At 45.4% G+C, this 17,563-nt stretch overlaps 3 protein-coding genes across 5 annotated transcripts in view; 2 read left to right on the forward strand and 1 right to left on the reverse strand.

The window, feature by feature from the left end:
* The first annotated feature begins 1,876 nt into the window (after positions 1 to 1,876).
* On the forward strand, positions 1,877 to 8,033 carry si:dkey-3h3.3 (uncharacterized protein LOC100144568 homolog). Of its 3 annotated transcripts, none has more exons than XM_046351514.1 (5): positions 1,877 to 1,974; positions 4,596 to 4,955; positions 5,919 to 6,545; positions 6,845 to 7,062; positions 7,758 to 8,030. In XM_046351514.1, the coding sequence occupies exons 2-5, from the start codon at positions 4,752 to 4,754 to the stop codon at positions 7,825 to 7,827; spliced, it is 1,119 nt and encodes a 372-aa protein (XP_046207470.1). In that variant the 5' UTR covers positions 1,877 to 1,974; positions 4,596 to 4,751; the 3' UTR covers positions 7,828 to 8,030. The 3 variants fall into 3 exon arrangements, with proteins under 3 accessions (XP_046207470.1, XP_046207468.1, XP_046207469.1); XM_046351512.1 differs by having other exon boundaries at positions 1,879 to 2,133; positions 7,758 to 8,033; XM_046351513.1 differs by lacking the exons at positions 6,845 to 7,062; positions 7,758 to 8,030 and adding an exon at positions 6,690 to 6,837 and having other exon boundaries at positions 1,879 to 2,133.
* A 22-nt stretch (positions 8,034 to 8,055) lies between these two features.
* LOC124034969 (dentin sialophosphoprotein-like) lies at positions 8,056 to 11,232 on the forward strand. The gene has a single exon (XM_046348359.1). The coding sequence runs from the start codon at positions 8,056 to 8,058 to the stop codon at positions 11,230 to 11,232; it is 3,177 nt and encodes a 1,058-aa protein (XP_046204315.1).
* A 1,798-nt stretch (positions 11,233 to 13,030) lies between these two features.
* Positions 13,031 to 17,563, reverse strand: part of LOC124036673 (protein mono-ADP-ribosyltransferase PARP8-like) — a 92,277-nt gene continuing 87,744 nt past the window's right edge. Inside the window, exon 27 of the mRNA XM_046351517.1 lies at positions 13,031 to 14,033. Coding sequence (XP_046207473.1) covers positions 13,931 to 14,033 — 103 coding nt within the window. The 3' untranslated portion in view covers positions 13,031 to 13,930. The remainder of the gene's footprint in view (positions 14,034 to 17,563) is intronic.

A 17,563-nucleotide genomic window follows, 5' to 3' on the forward strand; every position in this document is an offset into this window, starting at 1 on the left:
ACATACCCGAATGTCCATATCGCGTATGCTTTTGATATCTTTGATTTTCAATTTTTATTATCTTGGATTTTCAATTGTTATTTGATATCTTGGATTTTCAATTGTTAAAACGTCTGAATAATAATTATAAATTAATGATAATAACAATACTTGTTCTAATAATTAATAATATTACAGGCTAATAATTTATCAACAAATCAAAATGAAAAGTTAAAGTAATATGTTGATACATATTATTTGGAGATAAATACATGACAAGATTGTTTCATTATATTGTAGATTATTTATTTAGAAAAAAGATGACTGTTAAGAAATATATCCGTTGTTATTTCCATATTCATTATGCAATATAGAGAGTTACAGTACAATGACGCCATACAAATGAATGGCTTAAATATTTTTTATTTTATTTTGCCAAACAAAATATTTGTTACCGATAACTAGCACATTTTCGGTAACAAGGTACTATACCGTGACATTTGTGCTAAGGTTTTCTCAAGTTCCGTTTGCATTTGAGGTATGACATTGACATAAACAGAAGATTTATTTATATTTTAGGGTATATTAATGCATGTATTCTTTAAGCACAAAATATGAATTATAAAATCAACTATTGACCAAACATTTAGATTTATTAAATAATTCACATCCTTTAAATTGAAATATAGTATTTTTTTCCTTACAAACAAGTGGTATAAAGCATGTTACATAATTTTATAAATTATTCTAATTTAATAGCTAATATTTTTTTTTAACTATGAAAAAAAGTCTACAGCGCTCTCTAAAAGTATGATCACATAGGATGCATTATCAGGATTAAAATGACAAAATACTACCGAATAGAATCACAACATAACACATTGTTAAACAATACTTCATGTTATTACTACAATACAGAAATTGCAGACATTTGAGGACAACACAAAAACAATTTTGAGGTTATTAAAAGACAATTAAGCTTCAACGAATCTGAAACAGGCTAAATAAACCTTGTCCCTTTCAAAAAACTCTAATCTTTCCGACTCCATCCTTTGCAATAGCCCCATGCTCCACAGTCTAAACCGCCCGCGGCATGTATACAATAGGCTACAAACATACATACTGTGATCTCTGTTCCGGTCAGGCAGTCTCCAATTTTTTATATTTTTTAGAAATGCTGCCTAAAATCTCTGTGCTCTCGTCTTCTTATATGGAGACTTAATTGAGTCTTTCATTCAGTGACAGTCCTAGTGCAGGTGGCGTGTCTGTGAATACTGCGCCGATTCAATTGCAGAGCCTCACTCTTAGTCGAGTACCGTATCATTAATTTTAAGTTACTGAGAGCACCATATCATTACCCGCCAGAATAGAAAAAGTGTGTCACCAAAACAGCTGATTTGCATACAGAGATCTGTCCCTCAGTGTTGCCAATATTGCGGGTTTATCAGATTTGATTACTAAAAAAAAAGAAAAACATAGATAAGAGAAACTCTCATACAGATCACGAAATATAGTTTCATGTGATGTTTTGTTTGTGGGATGCTGGTTTATCCAAATTACATTCAATTCTAGCCAATCTAATATGCCAACTATCTTTACGCGAATTTAAAACACGTGTAAAGGCTATGTGATTTAGCATTGTAAGCGCATCGACGAAATAATCAATGAAAGCAATGTCAAACAAATATGATCCCAGTTGTAAATAGAAATGATGACGATACCTGCTGTCACTTCTGTGGAAATACAGCACCATCTTGCTTAATAAAGAGGAGTCGCGGCGTCTCTGTGAAGAGTCTACAGACAGTGTTCTACTGTCCTCTAGCGGACGAAGAGAAGCGGAGCGGCTGATCTGGAATTAACATCACTCCCCTTTAATCAAAACGAAACTAAAAAGGTTGAACAGTTTAGGATCGGTTTCAAATTTGAAAAAAAAAAAAAAATGCTGAATGCGACTCAAGAATAAAATGACGGACATCGATCAAATAGATTGCTACGGTAAAGACAATATAGCCTTGATCATGTGTTCCTATATACTGCAGAAGTAGATTTAGCGACCCTCCGGGGAACAGGAAAGTTAGTTGGCTCTAACTCATAGCAACGAAGGACGCACAACAACATAGTTGCACCATGATGGCAAATGAGTCATTGAAAGAGGTATGTGTAGATAAAATTAAGAAAAAACAACATTCTAATCTAGCCTATATGAATCCGTATTTGTAGTTAAACGCATTTAAACTGGCTCATTACATTTCAACCTACTCATTTATGTAATCGAAGATTCCCAAATGATACAGAGTGTAAAGTTACCTTACAGTCGACGTGGTTGAGTCTGCGTACTTGGCCGTGTGGATTTGAGTCCGTTTCGGCTCTTTGCAGCTCTATGGTAGACTGAAATGGTTCATCGGAGCACTAATATCATCTCAATTCCATTTAAAGTAAATGGACGAAATATGATTTTAGTGCTACCATGCTTTTAGGGAAACCCAACCCAGGTATATTGCCTCGTGATAGACTGTAGTTGTTTATCGAAATACAGGTGGCAACCAGTTTTAGCATCTTAACAAAACAAAAAGCTAACGTTACACGCGGTTCTTGACCGGCACATAACATATTCTACTGCTTGAGTTCCTGTTACTCTTATAGAATATTAGCTCAAAAGTGTTGTGGAGCTCCTGCATCTATATATAAACAGTACCGGCATCCAAAATAAGTACCGGAACATTATTTCAGTCCAAGTGAAGCACTGGTTACAAACACACAGTGCTTTTAACATGTACACTACCGTTCAAAAGATTGGCATCACTTAGAAATGTCCTTGTTTATGAAAGAAAAGCACATCGAATTGATCAGAAATACATTGTAGACATTGTTAAATGTTGTAAATGACTATTGTAGCTGGAAACGGCGGATCTGCACAGGTGTACAGAGGCCCATTATCAGCAACCATCACTCCTGTGTTCCAATGGCACGTTGTGTTAGCTAATGCACAACTGAGCAAAAGGACAAGTACATTAGTTTGTCTAGTTTGAGAAACAGACGCCTCACAAGTCCCGAACTGGCTTCTTCATTAAATAGTGCTCGCAAAACACCAGTCTTAACGTCAACAGTGAAGAGGCGACTCTGGGATGCTGGCCTTCTAGGCAGAGTTCCTCTGTCCGGTCTCAACGTCAACAGTGAAGAGGAGACTCCGGGATGCTGGCCTTCTAGGCAGAGTTCCTCTGTCCAGTGTCTGTGTTCTTTTGTCCAGTCTCAACGTCAACAGTGAAGAGGCGACTCTGGGATGCTGGCCTTCTAGGCAGAGTTCCTCTGTCCAGTCTCAACGTCAACAGTGAAGAGGAGACTCCGGGATGCTGGCCTTTTAGGCAGAGTTCCTCTGTCCAGTCTCAACGTCAACAGTGAAGAGGAGACTCCGGGATGCTGGCCTTCTAGGCAGAGTTCCTCTGTCCAGTCTCAACAGTGAAGAGGAGACTCCGGGATGCTGGCCTTTTAGGCAGAGTTCCTCTGTCCAGTCTCAACGGCAACAGTGAAGAGGAGACTCCGGGATGCTGGCCTTTTAGGCAGAGTTCCTCTGTCCAGTCTCAACGGCAACAGTGAAGAGGAGACTCCGGGATGCTGGCCTTCTAGGCAGAGTTCCTCTGTCCAGTGTCTGTGTTCTTTTGTCCAGTCTCAACGTCAACAGTGAAGAGGCGACTCTGGGATGCTGGCCTTCTAGGCAGAGTTCCTCTGTCCAGTCTCAACGTCAACAGTGAAGAGGAGACTCCGGGATGCTGGCCTTTTAGGCAGAGTTCCTCTGTCCAGTCTCAACGTCAACAGTGAAGAGGAGACTCCGGGATGCTGGCCTTCTAGGCAGAGTTCCTCTGTCCAGTCTCAACGGCAACAGTGAAGAGGAGACTCCGGGATGCTGGCCTTCTAGGCAGAGTTCCTCTGTCCAGTGTCTGTGTTCTTTTGTCCAGTCTCAACGTCAACAGTGAAGAGGCGACTCTGGGATGCTGGCCTTCTAGGCAGAGTTCCTCTGTCCAGTCTCAACGTCAACAGTGAAGAGGAGACTCCGGGATGCTGGCCTTTTAGGCAGAGTTCCTCTGTCCAGTCTCAACGTCAACAGTGAAGAGGAGACTCCGGGATGCTGGCCTTCTAGGCAGAGTTCCTCTGTCCAGTCTCAACGGCAACAGTGAAGGAGACTCCGGAAGGCTGGCCTTCTAGACAGAGTTCCTCTGTCCAGTGTCTTGTGTTCTTTTGCCCATCTTAATCTTTTCTTTTTATTGGCCAGTCTGAGATGTCTTTTTCTTTGCAACTCTGCCTCTTATGTCCATAGCCGGTCTTTTTTTTGGTAAGATGCCCAAATGATAATTTCTAATTGAATGAACATATGAGACCATTTGAGTTGAACACATGTTTTTAAGTTGCCTGAATTTTTGCCAAGTAACACGTTGACCGAAAATTTGAGTAAACAAAAAAAACAAAAAGGAGGCTGTGGAACCCGTTATTTATTAGTATTACGTTGAAAGAACTAGATTTATTTTACAGTGCAGGTTTGGTCAGATAAGGTCTCATAATGAGCTAATTTATGTCACACTCATTTACGTATTGACCTCGCTGAACGCTTCGTGTTTTTTCAGGTATTTTCAGACGTCACTCTCACTGAAGATCCGAACACTTTCAAAGAGCCCAACCGGGTGAAGTACCTTCTCACTGGATGTGGTAACCGCGATACGGGAACCAAGCATTATGAAGTGCGGGGATCGTTTGATGAAATAGAGGACCTGTTTGTGAAGATGTCAATTCTAGACAGATATGCCGCCCCCAATCTCAGAGACAGTCTTCTTCGTCACCAACAGCGTCCTCGGTCACCACCGAGTCCAGTGAAACCAGTGGCGATAGTTGGAGCCGTTTGGGATTTCATCCAACAGAGATGTTCAAAGGAGTTGAAGAGAATCCAGGGGGAAGACGTCTTAATTCATAAACCTCGTGACAAAATGGTGGTGACCTTTCAAAGCCACAGAAAAGACTCGGTTTGGGTTCATTTCTCCAGAGAGCGCTTTGTCACGTTCTATCAGAGACTCGTCACAGACCTGAAAGTGCAGACTTACAGTTTGGCTGCAATACTACAAAAGCTTGCAGGGACAGTTTCCAGAACTTTTGATTGAAGGAGGCCCCAGTAAAGACAATATTACAGTGACAGGGCGCTACATGCACATTGTGATGTTGGAGGATGTTCTACGGTTCCATGGTTCCAGTTCCCCTGTGACATCACAACGACCCCTGACACCCCAGAGAGTTAGCCCCCGAGCCTCTGGTACTACACGCAACAAGCAATCGGACCGAAGAAGTGAAGAGTACCGATTTGTCTGGAAACCATTAAAGAGGACAGAAAGAAGACGTTGGCATGTAAACACTCGTTCTGTAGAGGCTGTCTGGAGGAGGCCAACACCAAACCTGTCTGTCCAACCTGTGGGGCAGTCTATGGGGAACTGAAGGGGAAGCCAAAGGGAGGGACTATGGCTGTTTGGAAAGATCTTCTTTGTCTGGATATGACAAGTATGGAACAATCGTGATTCAGTACCACATTCCAAGTGGAATACAGAAGGACAGTTAAACATTCAAACTACATACAAAGCCACTATTCTACCACGGGCACATAACTAGCAGTGCTGTGCATTTTTTCATCCTTCCCCTAGTTTTCATCCTTTCCTAGTTTTCATCCTTCCTAATTTTCATCCTTCCTAGTTTTCATCCTTCCTAGTTTTCATCCTTCCTAGCGAATGTCCTTCCTTCAGCGAGACGATGTCCAGAATCCCAAGCACCCACCCTTTTACGTGATCAAGATGCGCAAATTTACACAAAGCCTTGCTCATGTCGATCCTCTTATGTTCTACTAATAATGATTTGGTCACATAGGAGGAGCATCCCAAGTCTTAATTCATAAACCTCGTGACAAAATGGTGGTGACCTTTCAAAGTCACAGAAAAGACTCGGTTTGGGTTCATTTCGCCAGAGAGCGCTTTGTCACGTTCTATCAGAGACTCGCCACAGATCTGAAAGTGCAGACTTACAGTTTGGCTCCGCAATACTACAAAAACTTGCAGGGACAGTTTCCAGAACTTTTGATTGAAGGAGGCCCCAGTAAAGACAATATTACAGTGACAGGGCGCTACATGCACATTGTGATGTTGGAGGATGTTCTACGGTTCCATGGTTCCAGTTCCCCTGTGACATCACAACGACCCCTGACACCCCAGAGAGTTAGCCCCCGAGCCTCTGGTACTACACGCAACAAGCAATCGGACGACGAAGAAGACGAAGAGTCGTGTCCGATTTGTCTGGAAACCATTAAAGAGGACAGAAAGAAGACGTTGGCATGTAAACACTCGTTCTGTAGAGGCTGTCTGGAGGAGGCGTACAACACCAAACCTGTCTGTCCAACCTGTGGGGCAGTCTATGGGGAACTGAAGGGGACGCAGCCAAAGGGAGGGACTATGGCTGTTACTCGGGAAAGATCTTCTTTGTCTGGATATGACAAGTATGGAACAATAGTGATTCAGTACCACATTCCAAGTGGAATACAGAAGGTAAGCGAGTTAAACATTCAAACTACATACAAAGCCACTATTCTACCACGGGCACATAACTAGCAGTGCTGTGCATTTTTTCATCCTTCCCCTAGTTTTCATCCTTTCCTAGTTTTCATCCTTCCTAATTTTCATCCTTCCTAGTTTTCATCCTTCCTAGCGAATGTCCTTCCTTCAGCGAGACGATGGCCAGAATCCCAAGCACCCACCCTTTTACGTGATCAAGATGCGCAAATCTACACAAAGCCTTGCTCATGTCGATCCTCTTATGTTCTACTAATACTGATTTGATCACATAGGAGGAGCATCCCAACCCGGGTCAGAATTACCAGGGTGTGTCACGTACAGCGTATCTCCCAGATTCCTCAGAGGGCAGGTATGTTCTGGCTCTCCTGAAGAGGGCCTTTGACCAGCGACTCACGTTCACCATTGGCCGATCTTCCACCACAGGCATGGAAAACAGAGTCACGTGGAACGACATCCACCATAAAACCTCCAGGAGAGGAGGCACCAGTTGGTAAGTACAGTATGGACGAATGCACTCCATTCTGTAGAACGGTTACATGGTGTAATGCATGACTTACACGTATAATGAGCTAATTACAAGACATTTTATAAACTGGGTGGGTCCGATCCTTGAATGCTGATTGGTTGACAGCCGTGGTATATCAGACCGTATACCACAGGTGTGACAAAACATGTATTTTTACTGTTCTGATTACATTGGTAACCAGTTTATAATAGCAATAAGGCAACTCGGGGGGGGGGGGGGGGGGTTGTGATATATGGCCAATATACCACGGCTAAGGGCTGTGTCCAGGCACTCCGCGTTGCGTCATGTTAAATCAGCCAGGTGTGGCTGGCTCATAATAATGGCTGGAACGGAGTGTATGGAATGAAATCAAACACATGGAATGATATCAAATTCATCAAACATACGGTTTCCATGTATTTCGCTCCAGCCATTACCACAAAGCCCGTTTTCCCCAATGAAGGTGCCACTACCACACCCCCTGGGCCTTATTGCGTAATTATAAAGGGGGTTATACATTCTCATAACATGTCTGTCAATGCATTATAACGGCATCATACTGCATTAGATCTGCGAGATGGAAGCATTACCTTATATTCCATTATAGGAAGTACAAACTCAAAAGAGGGACAGTCATTATGAACTTAAGTTTAATTTTTTATTTTTAAATAATTTCCCAGCTATGGATACCCTGACCCCGACTACCTGAGACGTCTACAGGATGAACTGAAGGTCAAAGGAATCTATTGACATGTCATCTGCATGTCTCGCAACTACCGGTATGCAAGAATGAAGAAAGAGAGGTCACTAATACATGTGGTACACACACACAGCTGCTTCAGGTTACCTCTTGTGAAATTAAGATGGTTTTCTTGTTGGGGAAACGTAACAAAATAATGTCACTAAAACAGAAGGGGTACTTAACAGTTCTGATAATCAGAACATAACAGGTTTTGGGAGGGGTTCTGAAAGACAGTCATGGGCGTGTCCCACCGTGCTAATGACACCCACCGTGCTAACGACACCCACCGTGCTAACGACACCCACCGTGCTAACGACACCCACCGTGCTAATGACACCCACCGTGATAATGACACCCACCGTGCTAACGACACCCACCGTGCTAACGACACCCACCGTGCTAATGACACCCACCGTAGTAATGACACCCACCGTGGTAATGACACCCACCGTAGTAATGACACCCACCGTGGTAATGACACCCACTGTGCTAACGACGCCCACCGTAGTAGTGACACCCACCGTGCTAACGACACCCACCGTGCTAACGACACCCACCGTAGTAACGACACCCACCGTAGTAACGACACCCACCGTAGTAACGACACCCACCGTGGTAATGACACCCACCGTGGTAATGACACCCACCGTGGTAATGACACCCACCTTGGTAATGACACCCACCGTGGTAATGACACCCACCGTGCTAACGACACCCACCGTGCTAACGACACCTACCGTAGTAATGACACCCACCGTGGTAATGACACCCACCGTGGTAATGACACCCACCGTGCTAACGACACCCACCGTGCTAATGACACCCACCGCAGTAATGACACCCACCGTGCTAATGACACCCACCGTGCTAATGACACCCACCGTGCTAATGACACCCACCGTAGTAATGACACCCACCGTGCTAACGACACCCACAGTAGTAATGACACCCACCGTAGTAATGACACCCACCGTGCTAATGACACCCACCGTGGTAATGACACCCACCGTGGTAATGACACCCACCGTGGTAATGACACCCACCTTGGTAATGACACCCACCTTGGTAATGACACCCACCGTGCTAACGACACCTACCGTGGTAATGACACCCACCGTGGTAATGACACCCACCGTGGTAACGACACCCACCGTGGTAACGACACCCACCGTAGTAATGACACCCACCGTGTTAATGACACCCACCGTAGTAATGACACCCACCGTAGTAATGACACCCACCGTAGTAATGACACCCACCGTAGTAATGACACCCACCGTGCTAATGACACCCACCGTAGTAATGACACCCACCGTGCTAATGACACCCACCGTGCTAATGACACCCACCGTGCCAATGACACCCACCGTAGTAATGACACCCACCGTAGTAATGACACCCACCGTGCTAACGACACCCACAGTAGTAATGACACCCACCGTAGTAATGACACCCACCGTGCTAATGACACCCACCGTGGTAATGACACCCACCGTAGTAATGACACCCACCGTGGTAATGACACCCACCTTGGTAATGACACCCACCGTGCTAACGACACCTACCGTAGTAATGACACCCACCGTGGTAATGACACCCACCGTGGTAACGACACCCACCGTGGTAACGACACCCACCGTGGTAACGACACCCACCGTAGTAATGACACCCACCGTAGTAATGACACCCACCGTAGTAATGACACCCACCGTAGTAATGACACCCACCGTAGTAATGACACCCACCGTAGTAATGACACCCACCGTGTTAATGACACCCACCGTGTTAATGACACCCACCGTAGTAACGACACCCACCGTAGTAACGACACCCACCGTAGTAACGACACCCACCGTAGTAACGACACCCACCGTAGTAACGACACCCACAGTGCTAATGACACCCACCGTAGTAATGACACCCACCGTGCTAATGACACCCACCGTAGTAATGACACCCACCGTAGTAATGACACCCACCGTAGTAATGACACTCACCGTGCTAACGACACCCACCGTAGTAATGACACCCACCGTGCTAATGACACCCACCGTGCTAATGACACCCACCGTAGTAACGACACCCACCGTAGTAACGACACCCACCGTAGTAACGACACCCACCGTGCTAACGACACCCACCGTGCTAATGACACCCACCGTGTTAATGACACCCACCGTGCTAATGACACCCACCGTAGTAATGACACCCACCGTAGTAATGACACCCACCGTAGTAATGACACCCACCGTAGTAATGACACCCACCGTGCTAATGACACCCACCGTGCTAATGACACCCACCGTGCTAATGACACCCACCGTGCTAATGACACCCACCGTAATGACAACCGTGACACCCACCGTAGTAACGACACCCACCGTGCTAATGACACCCACCGTAGTAATGACACCCACCGTGCTAATGACACCCACCGTGCTAATGACACCCACCGTAGTAATGACACCCACCGTAGTAATGACACCCACCGTAGTAATGACACCCACCGTGGTAATGACACCCACCGTGGTAATGACACCCACCGTGGTAACGACACCCACCGTGCTAACGACACCCACCGTGCTAACGACACCCACCGTGCTAACGACACCCACCGTAGTAACGACACCCACCGTAGTAATGACACCCACCGTGCTAATGACACCCACCGTAGTAATGACACCCACCGTAGTAATGACACCCACCGTAGTAATGACACCCACCGTGCTAATGACACCCACCGTGCTAATGACACCCACCGTGCTAATGACACCCACCGTGTTAATGACACCCACCGTGCTAATGACACCCACCGTAGTAACGACACCCACAGTGCTAATGACACCCACCGTAGTAATGACACCCACCGTGCTAATGACACCCACCGTAGTAATGACACCCACCGTGCTAATGACACCCACCGTAGTAATGACACCCACCGTAGTAATGACACCCACCGTAGTAATGACACCCACCGTAGTAACGACACCCACCGTAGTAACGACACCCACCGTAGTAATGACACCCACCGTAGTAACGACACCCACCGTAGTAACGACACCCACCGTAGTAACGACACCCACCGTAGTAACGACACCCACCGTAGTAACGACACCCACCGTAGTAACGACACCCACCGTAGTAACGACACCCACCGTAGTAACGACACCCACCGTAGTAACGACACCCACCGTGCTAACGACACCCACCGTGCTAACGACACCCACCGTGCTAACGACACCCACCGTGCTAACGACACCCACCGTGCTAACGACACCCACCGTGCTAACGACACCCACCGTGCTAACGACACCCACCGTGCTAACGACACCCACCGTGCTAACGACACCCACCGTGCTAATGACACACACAAAGAAATGAACAAATTGTTGTTTCTTCTTTTAATTTATTGAACATAAACAAGTACATAAGCTACTATTTTCATAACTTGTAAAAAGTCTCCCCCCCCCCCCCCCCAAAAAAAAGCTGAATTAATTTGAAGAATAAAGAAAAAGCCATAACTCAATTACTGAAAATATTTGGCCTTGTTTGTTGTGACAATATATTCAGTATGTATTGTTATATTACCATGAATTCATGTCTATAAAGGCACCAAATGATAAGTAGCATAATAACATAATACTTCAAATACAAAAAACATCCAGATAAAAGAGATCGAAAATCAAAGTATACCACTGACCATCATATTGCTCATCTCCAACGGATTAACATTTCCTGTGAAATATTTGACTTAGGTTTGTACTTTTGAGTTCCTTGTTTATTTTAATTTGATTGATATTCGTGACGTCATCCCTCGGTGCACTTGATTTATGTGCTTTGATATTCGTGACGTCATCCCTTGGTGCACTTGATTTATGTGCTTTCAGTTGCAACACTATACCCTTCTAAATTAGATACATGACACTGTGGTAACTGCTAACAAAAAAAATGTCAAGATATCCTATGAACACCATGTTAGTAACAAAACGCCTTTGGAATAATAATGAATTAATAATGAATTAATAAACCAACGTCCACCTGTGTGCTGATCAGGTTCGTGTTACTATTCCAACGACCGGTATTAAAACAATATTCATGTGATTTGGCCACTGAATTATGGGATACAAAATGAACAACGTGTTGCTAATTAACTCCCTGTCGGTGTTTATATTAGTTACAATAACCTGACATATATTTCAAATGGTAAAATCATTAGTCATTCATTTTTGTTTTAGAAAAAAAATATATATATATATATATGACCTGTGTTTTTTTGCTAGGAAACTTAAGACTTGTATCATGTACAGAGGTGGTTGGTGTCCTCCATGACCAATGGCGACTTTCAACTAACATCCATTCTTAGAAATATATCATTTACAATGAACAGAAGGGTTAGAATACATCAATCTGAGCTCTGATTGGTCATTAAAATCACAGCAATATATATATATATATATATATAAAGAACAGCAGCAAACACCAATGATTAATATGTATAGAAGCCCCAGAACAAAAAGGAAACTATTTTAAAATGTTATTTTAAATTGAGGGTGTCGATTATACAATCCACCCATAGTTTTAAATCAAAAGTACAAATATCAATGTGAAATGTTTTATTTTATATTTGAAAATAGGTGTCGGAACTGGTTGTGAGTGGTACGTGCGTGAAACTGTGTGAATTGAGAAATGGATCACATCTATATTGTAATATGTATAAATTCTTGACTGCAATCAAAGTCTTCCCCATTGTAAACCAGTAGACCCCCCCCCCCCACTTATAAAAGGAGAAGAAACCAAAATAGACATTTATTGGTATGATATGTGAAGGAAATGGATCTACTTCCTAAATTAACACAGCATACATTTATGCTCATTTTTTTGACGACATGTCAGTGAAAGGTCGGGTTCAGGGTTGGGTTCAATCCGACCGCCCATTTTGGGCTATGCACCATTTAAAGGCAATGTTACCATTATCGAGGACATGGCCTAAGTTAACGTTGCAGACGTCAGCCTCGAATGAGAAATTACCTTTAAAATGTCAACTGCACTAAAAACAACATTCCAGGTTAACCTGGTTGAGAGAATGCCAAGAGAATGCAATGATGTCATCAAGGCAAAGGATGGCTACTTTGAAGAATCTCTCAAAATATTTGGATGTATTTAACACTTTTGGTTTCTACATGATTCTATTATGTGTTATTTCATAGTTTTGATGTCTTCACTTATTCTACAATATAGAACATAGTAAAAATAAAGAAAAACCCTGGAATGAGCAGGTGTGTTCCAAACTGATGACTGGTACTGTGTGTATGTACACACACACACACACACAAAATAATCAAGTGGAAAATAATTTGTAGTTTTTTAGGTTATGAACCAGTTGTTGGTACAGATATATGACATTAAGAAACAGTGCATATCAACACCTACAGTCTACATTGTACTTTAAAAAGGTACAACTCCATAGTAAACCAGGTCAGATGGATGGGACCTTTTTCCTCGACAGGAAGGAACCTTTTTCCTAGACAGGAAGGAACCTTTTTCCTAGACAGGAAGGAACCTTTTTCCTAGACAGGAAGGAACCTTTTTCCTAGACAGGAAGGAACCTTTTTCCTAGACAGGAAGGAACCTTTTTCCTAGACAGGAAGGAACCTTTTTCCTAGACAGGAAGGAACCTTTTTCCTAGACAGGAAGGAACCTTTTTCCTAGACAGGAAGGAACGTGTTCCTAGTTATTTTTTCCCCGAAAAAGGCCCGTATCTATTATCAAAAAGTCTCAAAATATTCACCAAAGAGTTTTACCATTTTAAACGTTCTCTACAAAAAATGAAATCGTCCCAAATCAGTCAAACAGAGACGTACTGTGTCTTCAGGAAAAGCAGGATTCTTCATAGTATTTAGAAAACTTAACAAAAATGTGTTCTTCCCTCGAGTTTTGTCGTGTTTCAGTTGTACATATGTGTGCTGAGGTTTCAAACTTTGAAGTTGTTTGTGTGTCCCCTGCCTTGATCGGGAAGGAAACACTTTGTACGACGGGCCTCCGCAGCTCAAAAAAAAATCCAGCTTTGAGCTGAGAGGTGGAGGAGGAGAGGCAGCAGTATTGCTGTGTTGTTCATCCCGTGGCAGTCTGGTTGCCGATGACTCGTAGGATCTCTCGATGGATGCCAGAGTCTTGTGTGTTGATGCTCGTATCCCCCACCTGACCGTCTTCATAACTGGACCAGAAGAAGAATCACACAAGAACACCACTTCTCAGTACCATTGAACAAATTCCCTGTGGGAACTCCAGCTATTAATAAGACTCTTGGAAAATGTCAAACGTAAATGTTTATTCACTTGTGTTATTTCTTTAATAACAGACCACTTTTTATAAACATCTATTTTCTTTAAAGGACCTTTAACCATAGTCTTCTACCCTAACCCCTAGTCTTCTACCCTAACCCCCTAGTCTACTACCCTAACCCCCTAGTCTGTTACCCTAACCCCTAGTCTACTACCCTAACCCCTAGTCTTCTACCCTAACCCCTAGTCTGCTACCCTAACCCCTAGTCTGCTACCCTAACCCCTAGTCTGCTACCCTAACCCCTAGTCTGCTACCCTAACCCCTAGTCTACTACCCTAACCCCTAGTCTACTACCCTAACCCCTAGTCTACTACCCTAACCCCTAGTCTACTACCCTAACCCCTAGTCTACTACCCTAACCCCTAGTCTACTACCCTAACCCCTAGTCTACTACCCTAACCCCTAGTCTACTACCCTAACCCCTAGTCTTCTACCCCAACCCCTAGTCTTCTACCCCAACCCCTAGTCTTCTACCCCAACCCCTAGTCTTCTACCCCAACCCCTAGTCTTCTACCCCAACCCCTAGTCTACTACCCCCTAGTCTACTACCCCAACCCCTAGTCTACTACCCCAACCCCTAGTCTACTACCCTAACCCCTAGTCTACTACCCTAACCCCTAGTCTACTACCCTAACCCCTAGTCTACTACCCTAACCCCTAGTCTGCTACCCTAACCCCTAGTCTGCTACCCTAACCCCTAGTCTGCTACCCTAACCCCTAGTCTGCTACCCTAACCCCTAGTCTGCTACCCTAACCCCTAGTCTGCTACCCTAACCCCTAGTCTGCTACCCTAACCCTAGTCTACTACCCTAACCCCTAGTCTACTACCCTAACCCCTAGTCTACTACCCTAACCCCTAGTCTTCTACCCTAACCCCTAGTCTTCTACCCCAACCCCTAGTCTTCTACCCCAACCCCTAGTCTTCTACCCCAACCCCTAGTCTTCTACCCCAACCCCTAGTCTTCTACCCCAACCCCTAGTCTTCTACCCCAACCCCTAGTCTTCTACCCCAACCCCTAGTCTTCTACCCCAACCCCTAGTCTTCTACCCCAACCCCTAGTCTTCTACCCTAACCCCTAGTCTACTACCCTAACCCCTAGTCTGCTACCCTAACCCCTAGTCTGCTACCCTAACCCCTAGTCTGCTACCCTAACCCCTAGTCTGCTACCCTAACCCCTAGTCTGCTACCCTAACCCCTAGTCTGCTACCCTAACCCCTAGTCTGCTACCCTAACCCTAGTCTGCTACCCTAACCCCTAGTCTGCTACCCTAACCCCTAGTCTGCTACCCTAACCCCTAGTCTGCTACCCTAACCCCTAGTCTGCTACCCTAACCCCTAGTCTGCTACCCTAACCCCTAGTCTGCTACCCTAACCCCTAGTCTGCTACCCTAACCCCTAGTCTGCTACCCTAACCCCTAGTCTGCTACCCTAACCCCTAGTCTACTACCCTAACCCCTAGTCTACTACCCTAACCCCTAGTCTACTACCCTAACCCCTAGTCTGCTACCCTAACCCCTAGTCTGCTACCCCAACCCCTAGTCTTCTACCCCAACCCCTAGTCTACTACCCCAACCCCTAGTCTACTACCCCAACCCCTAGTCTACTACCCCAACCCCCTAGTCTACTACCTAACCCCTAGTCTACTACCCTAACCCCTAGTCTACTACCCTAACCCCTAGTCTACTACCCTAACCCCTAGTCTGCTACCCTAACCCCTAGTCTGCTACCCTAACCCCTAGTCTGCTACCCTAACCCCTAGTCTGCTACCCTAACCCCTAGTCTGCTACCCTAACCCCTAGTCTGCTACCCTAACCCCTAGTCTGCTACCCTAACCCCTAGTCTGCTACCCTAACCCCTAGTCTACTACCCTAACCCCTAGTCTACTACCCTAACCCCTAGTCTTCTACCCTAACCCCTAGTCTTCTACCCTAACCCCTAGTCTTCTACCCCAACCCCTAGTCTTCTACCCCAACCCCTAGTCTTCTACCCTAACCCCCTAGTCTTCTACCCCAACCCCTAGTCTTCTACCCCAACCCCTAGTCTTCTACCCCAACCCCTAGTCTACCCCAACCCCTAGTCCCTAACCCCTAGTCTACTACCCTAACCCCTAGTCTACTACCCTAACCCCTAGTCTGCTACCCTAACCCCTAGTCTGCTACCCTAACCCCTAGTCTGTCTAGTCTGCTACCCTAACCCCTAGTCTGCTACCCTAACCCCTAGTCTGCTACCCTAACCCCTAGTCTGCTACCCTAACCCCTAGTCTGCTACCCTAACCCCTAGTCTGCTACCCTAACCCCTAGTCTGCTACCCTAACCCCTAGTCTGCTACCCTAACCCCTAGTCTGCTACCCTAACCCCTAGTCTGCTACCCTAACCCCTAGTCTGCTACCCTAAAGTCTGCTACCCCCCTAGTCTGCTACCCTAACCCCTAGTCTGCTACCCTAACCCCTAGTCTGCTACCCTAACCCCTAGTCTACTACCCTAACCCCTAGTCTACTACCCTAACCCCTAGTCTACTACCCTAACCCCTAGTCTACTACCCTAACCCCTAGTCTGCTACCCTAACCCCTAGTCTGCTACCCTAACCCTAGTCTACTACCCTAACCCCTAGTCTACTACCCTAACCCCTAGTCTACTACCCTAACCCCTAGTCTACTACCCTAACCCCTAGTCTACTACCCTAACCCCTAGTCTACTACCCTAACCCCTAGTCTGCTACCCTAACCCCTAGTCTGCTACCCTAACCCCTAGTCTACTACCCTAACCCCTAGTCTACTACCCTAACCCCTAGTCTCTACCCTAACCCCTAGTCTACTACCCTAACCCCTAGTCTACTACCCTAACCCCTAGTCTTCTACCCCAACCCCTAGTCTACTACCCCAACCCCCTAGTCTACTACCCCAACCCCCTAGTCTACTACCCCAACCCCTAGTCTACTACCCTAACCCCTAGTCTACTACCCTAACCCCTAGTCTACTACCCTAACCCCTAGTCTACTACCCTAACCCCTAGTCTGCTACCCTAACCCCTAGTCTGCTACCCTAACCCCTAGTCTGCTACCCTAACCCCTAGTCTGCTACCCTAACCCCTAGTCTGCTACCCTAACCCCTAGTCTGCTACCCTAACCCCTAGTCTGCTACCCTAACCCCTAGTCTACTACCCTAACCCCTAGTCTACTACCCTAACCCCTAGTCTACTACCCTAACCCCTAGTCTTCTACCCTAACCCCTAGTCTTCTACCCCAACCCCTAGTCTTCTACCCCAACCCCTAGTCTTCTACCCCAACCCCTAGTCTTCTACCCCAACCCCTAGTCTTCTACCCCAACCCCTAGTCTTCTACCCCAACCCCTAGTCTTCTACCCCAACCCCTAGTCTTCTACCCCAACCCCTAGTCTTCTACCCC

The sequence above is a fragment of the Oncorhynchus gorbuscha genome, linkage group LG05 (assembly GCF_021184085.1).
Source record: "Oncorhynchus gorbuscha isolate QuinsamMale2020 ecotype Even-year linkage group LG05, OgorEven_v1.0, whole genome shotgun sequence".
Lineage (NCBI taxonomy): Eukaryota > Metazoa > Chordata > Actinopteri > Salmoniformes > Salmonidae > Oncorhynchus > Oncorhynchus gorbuscha.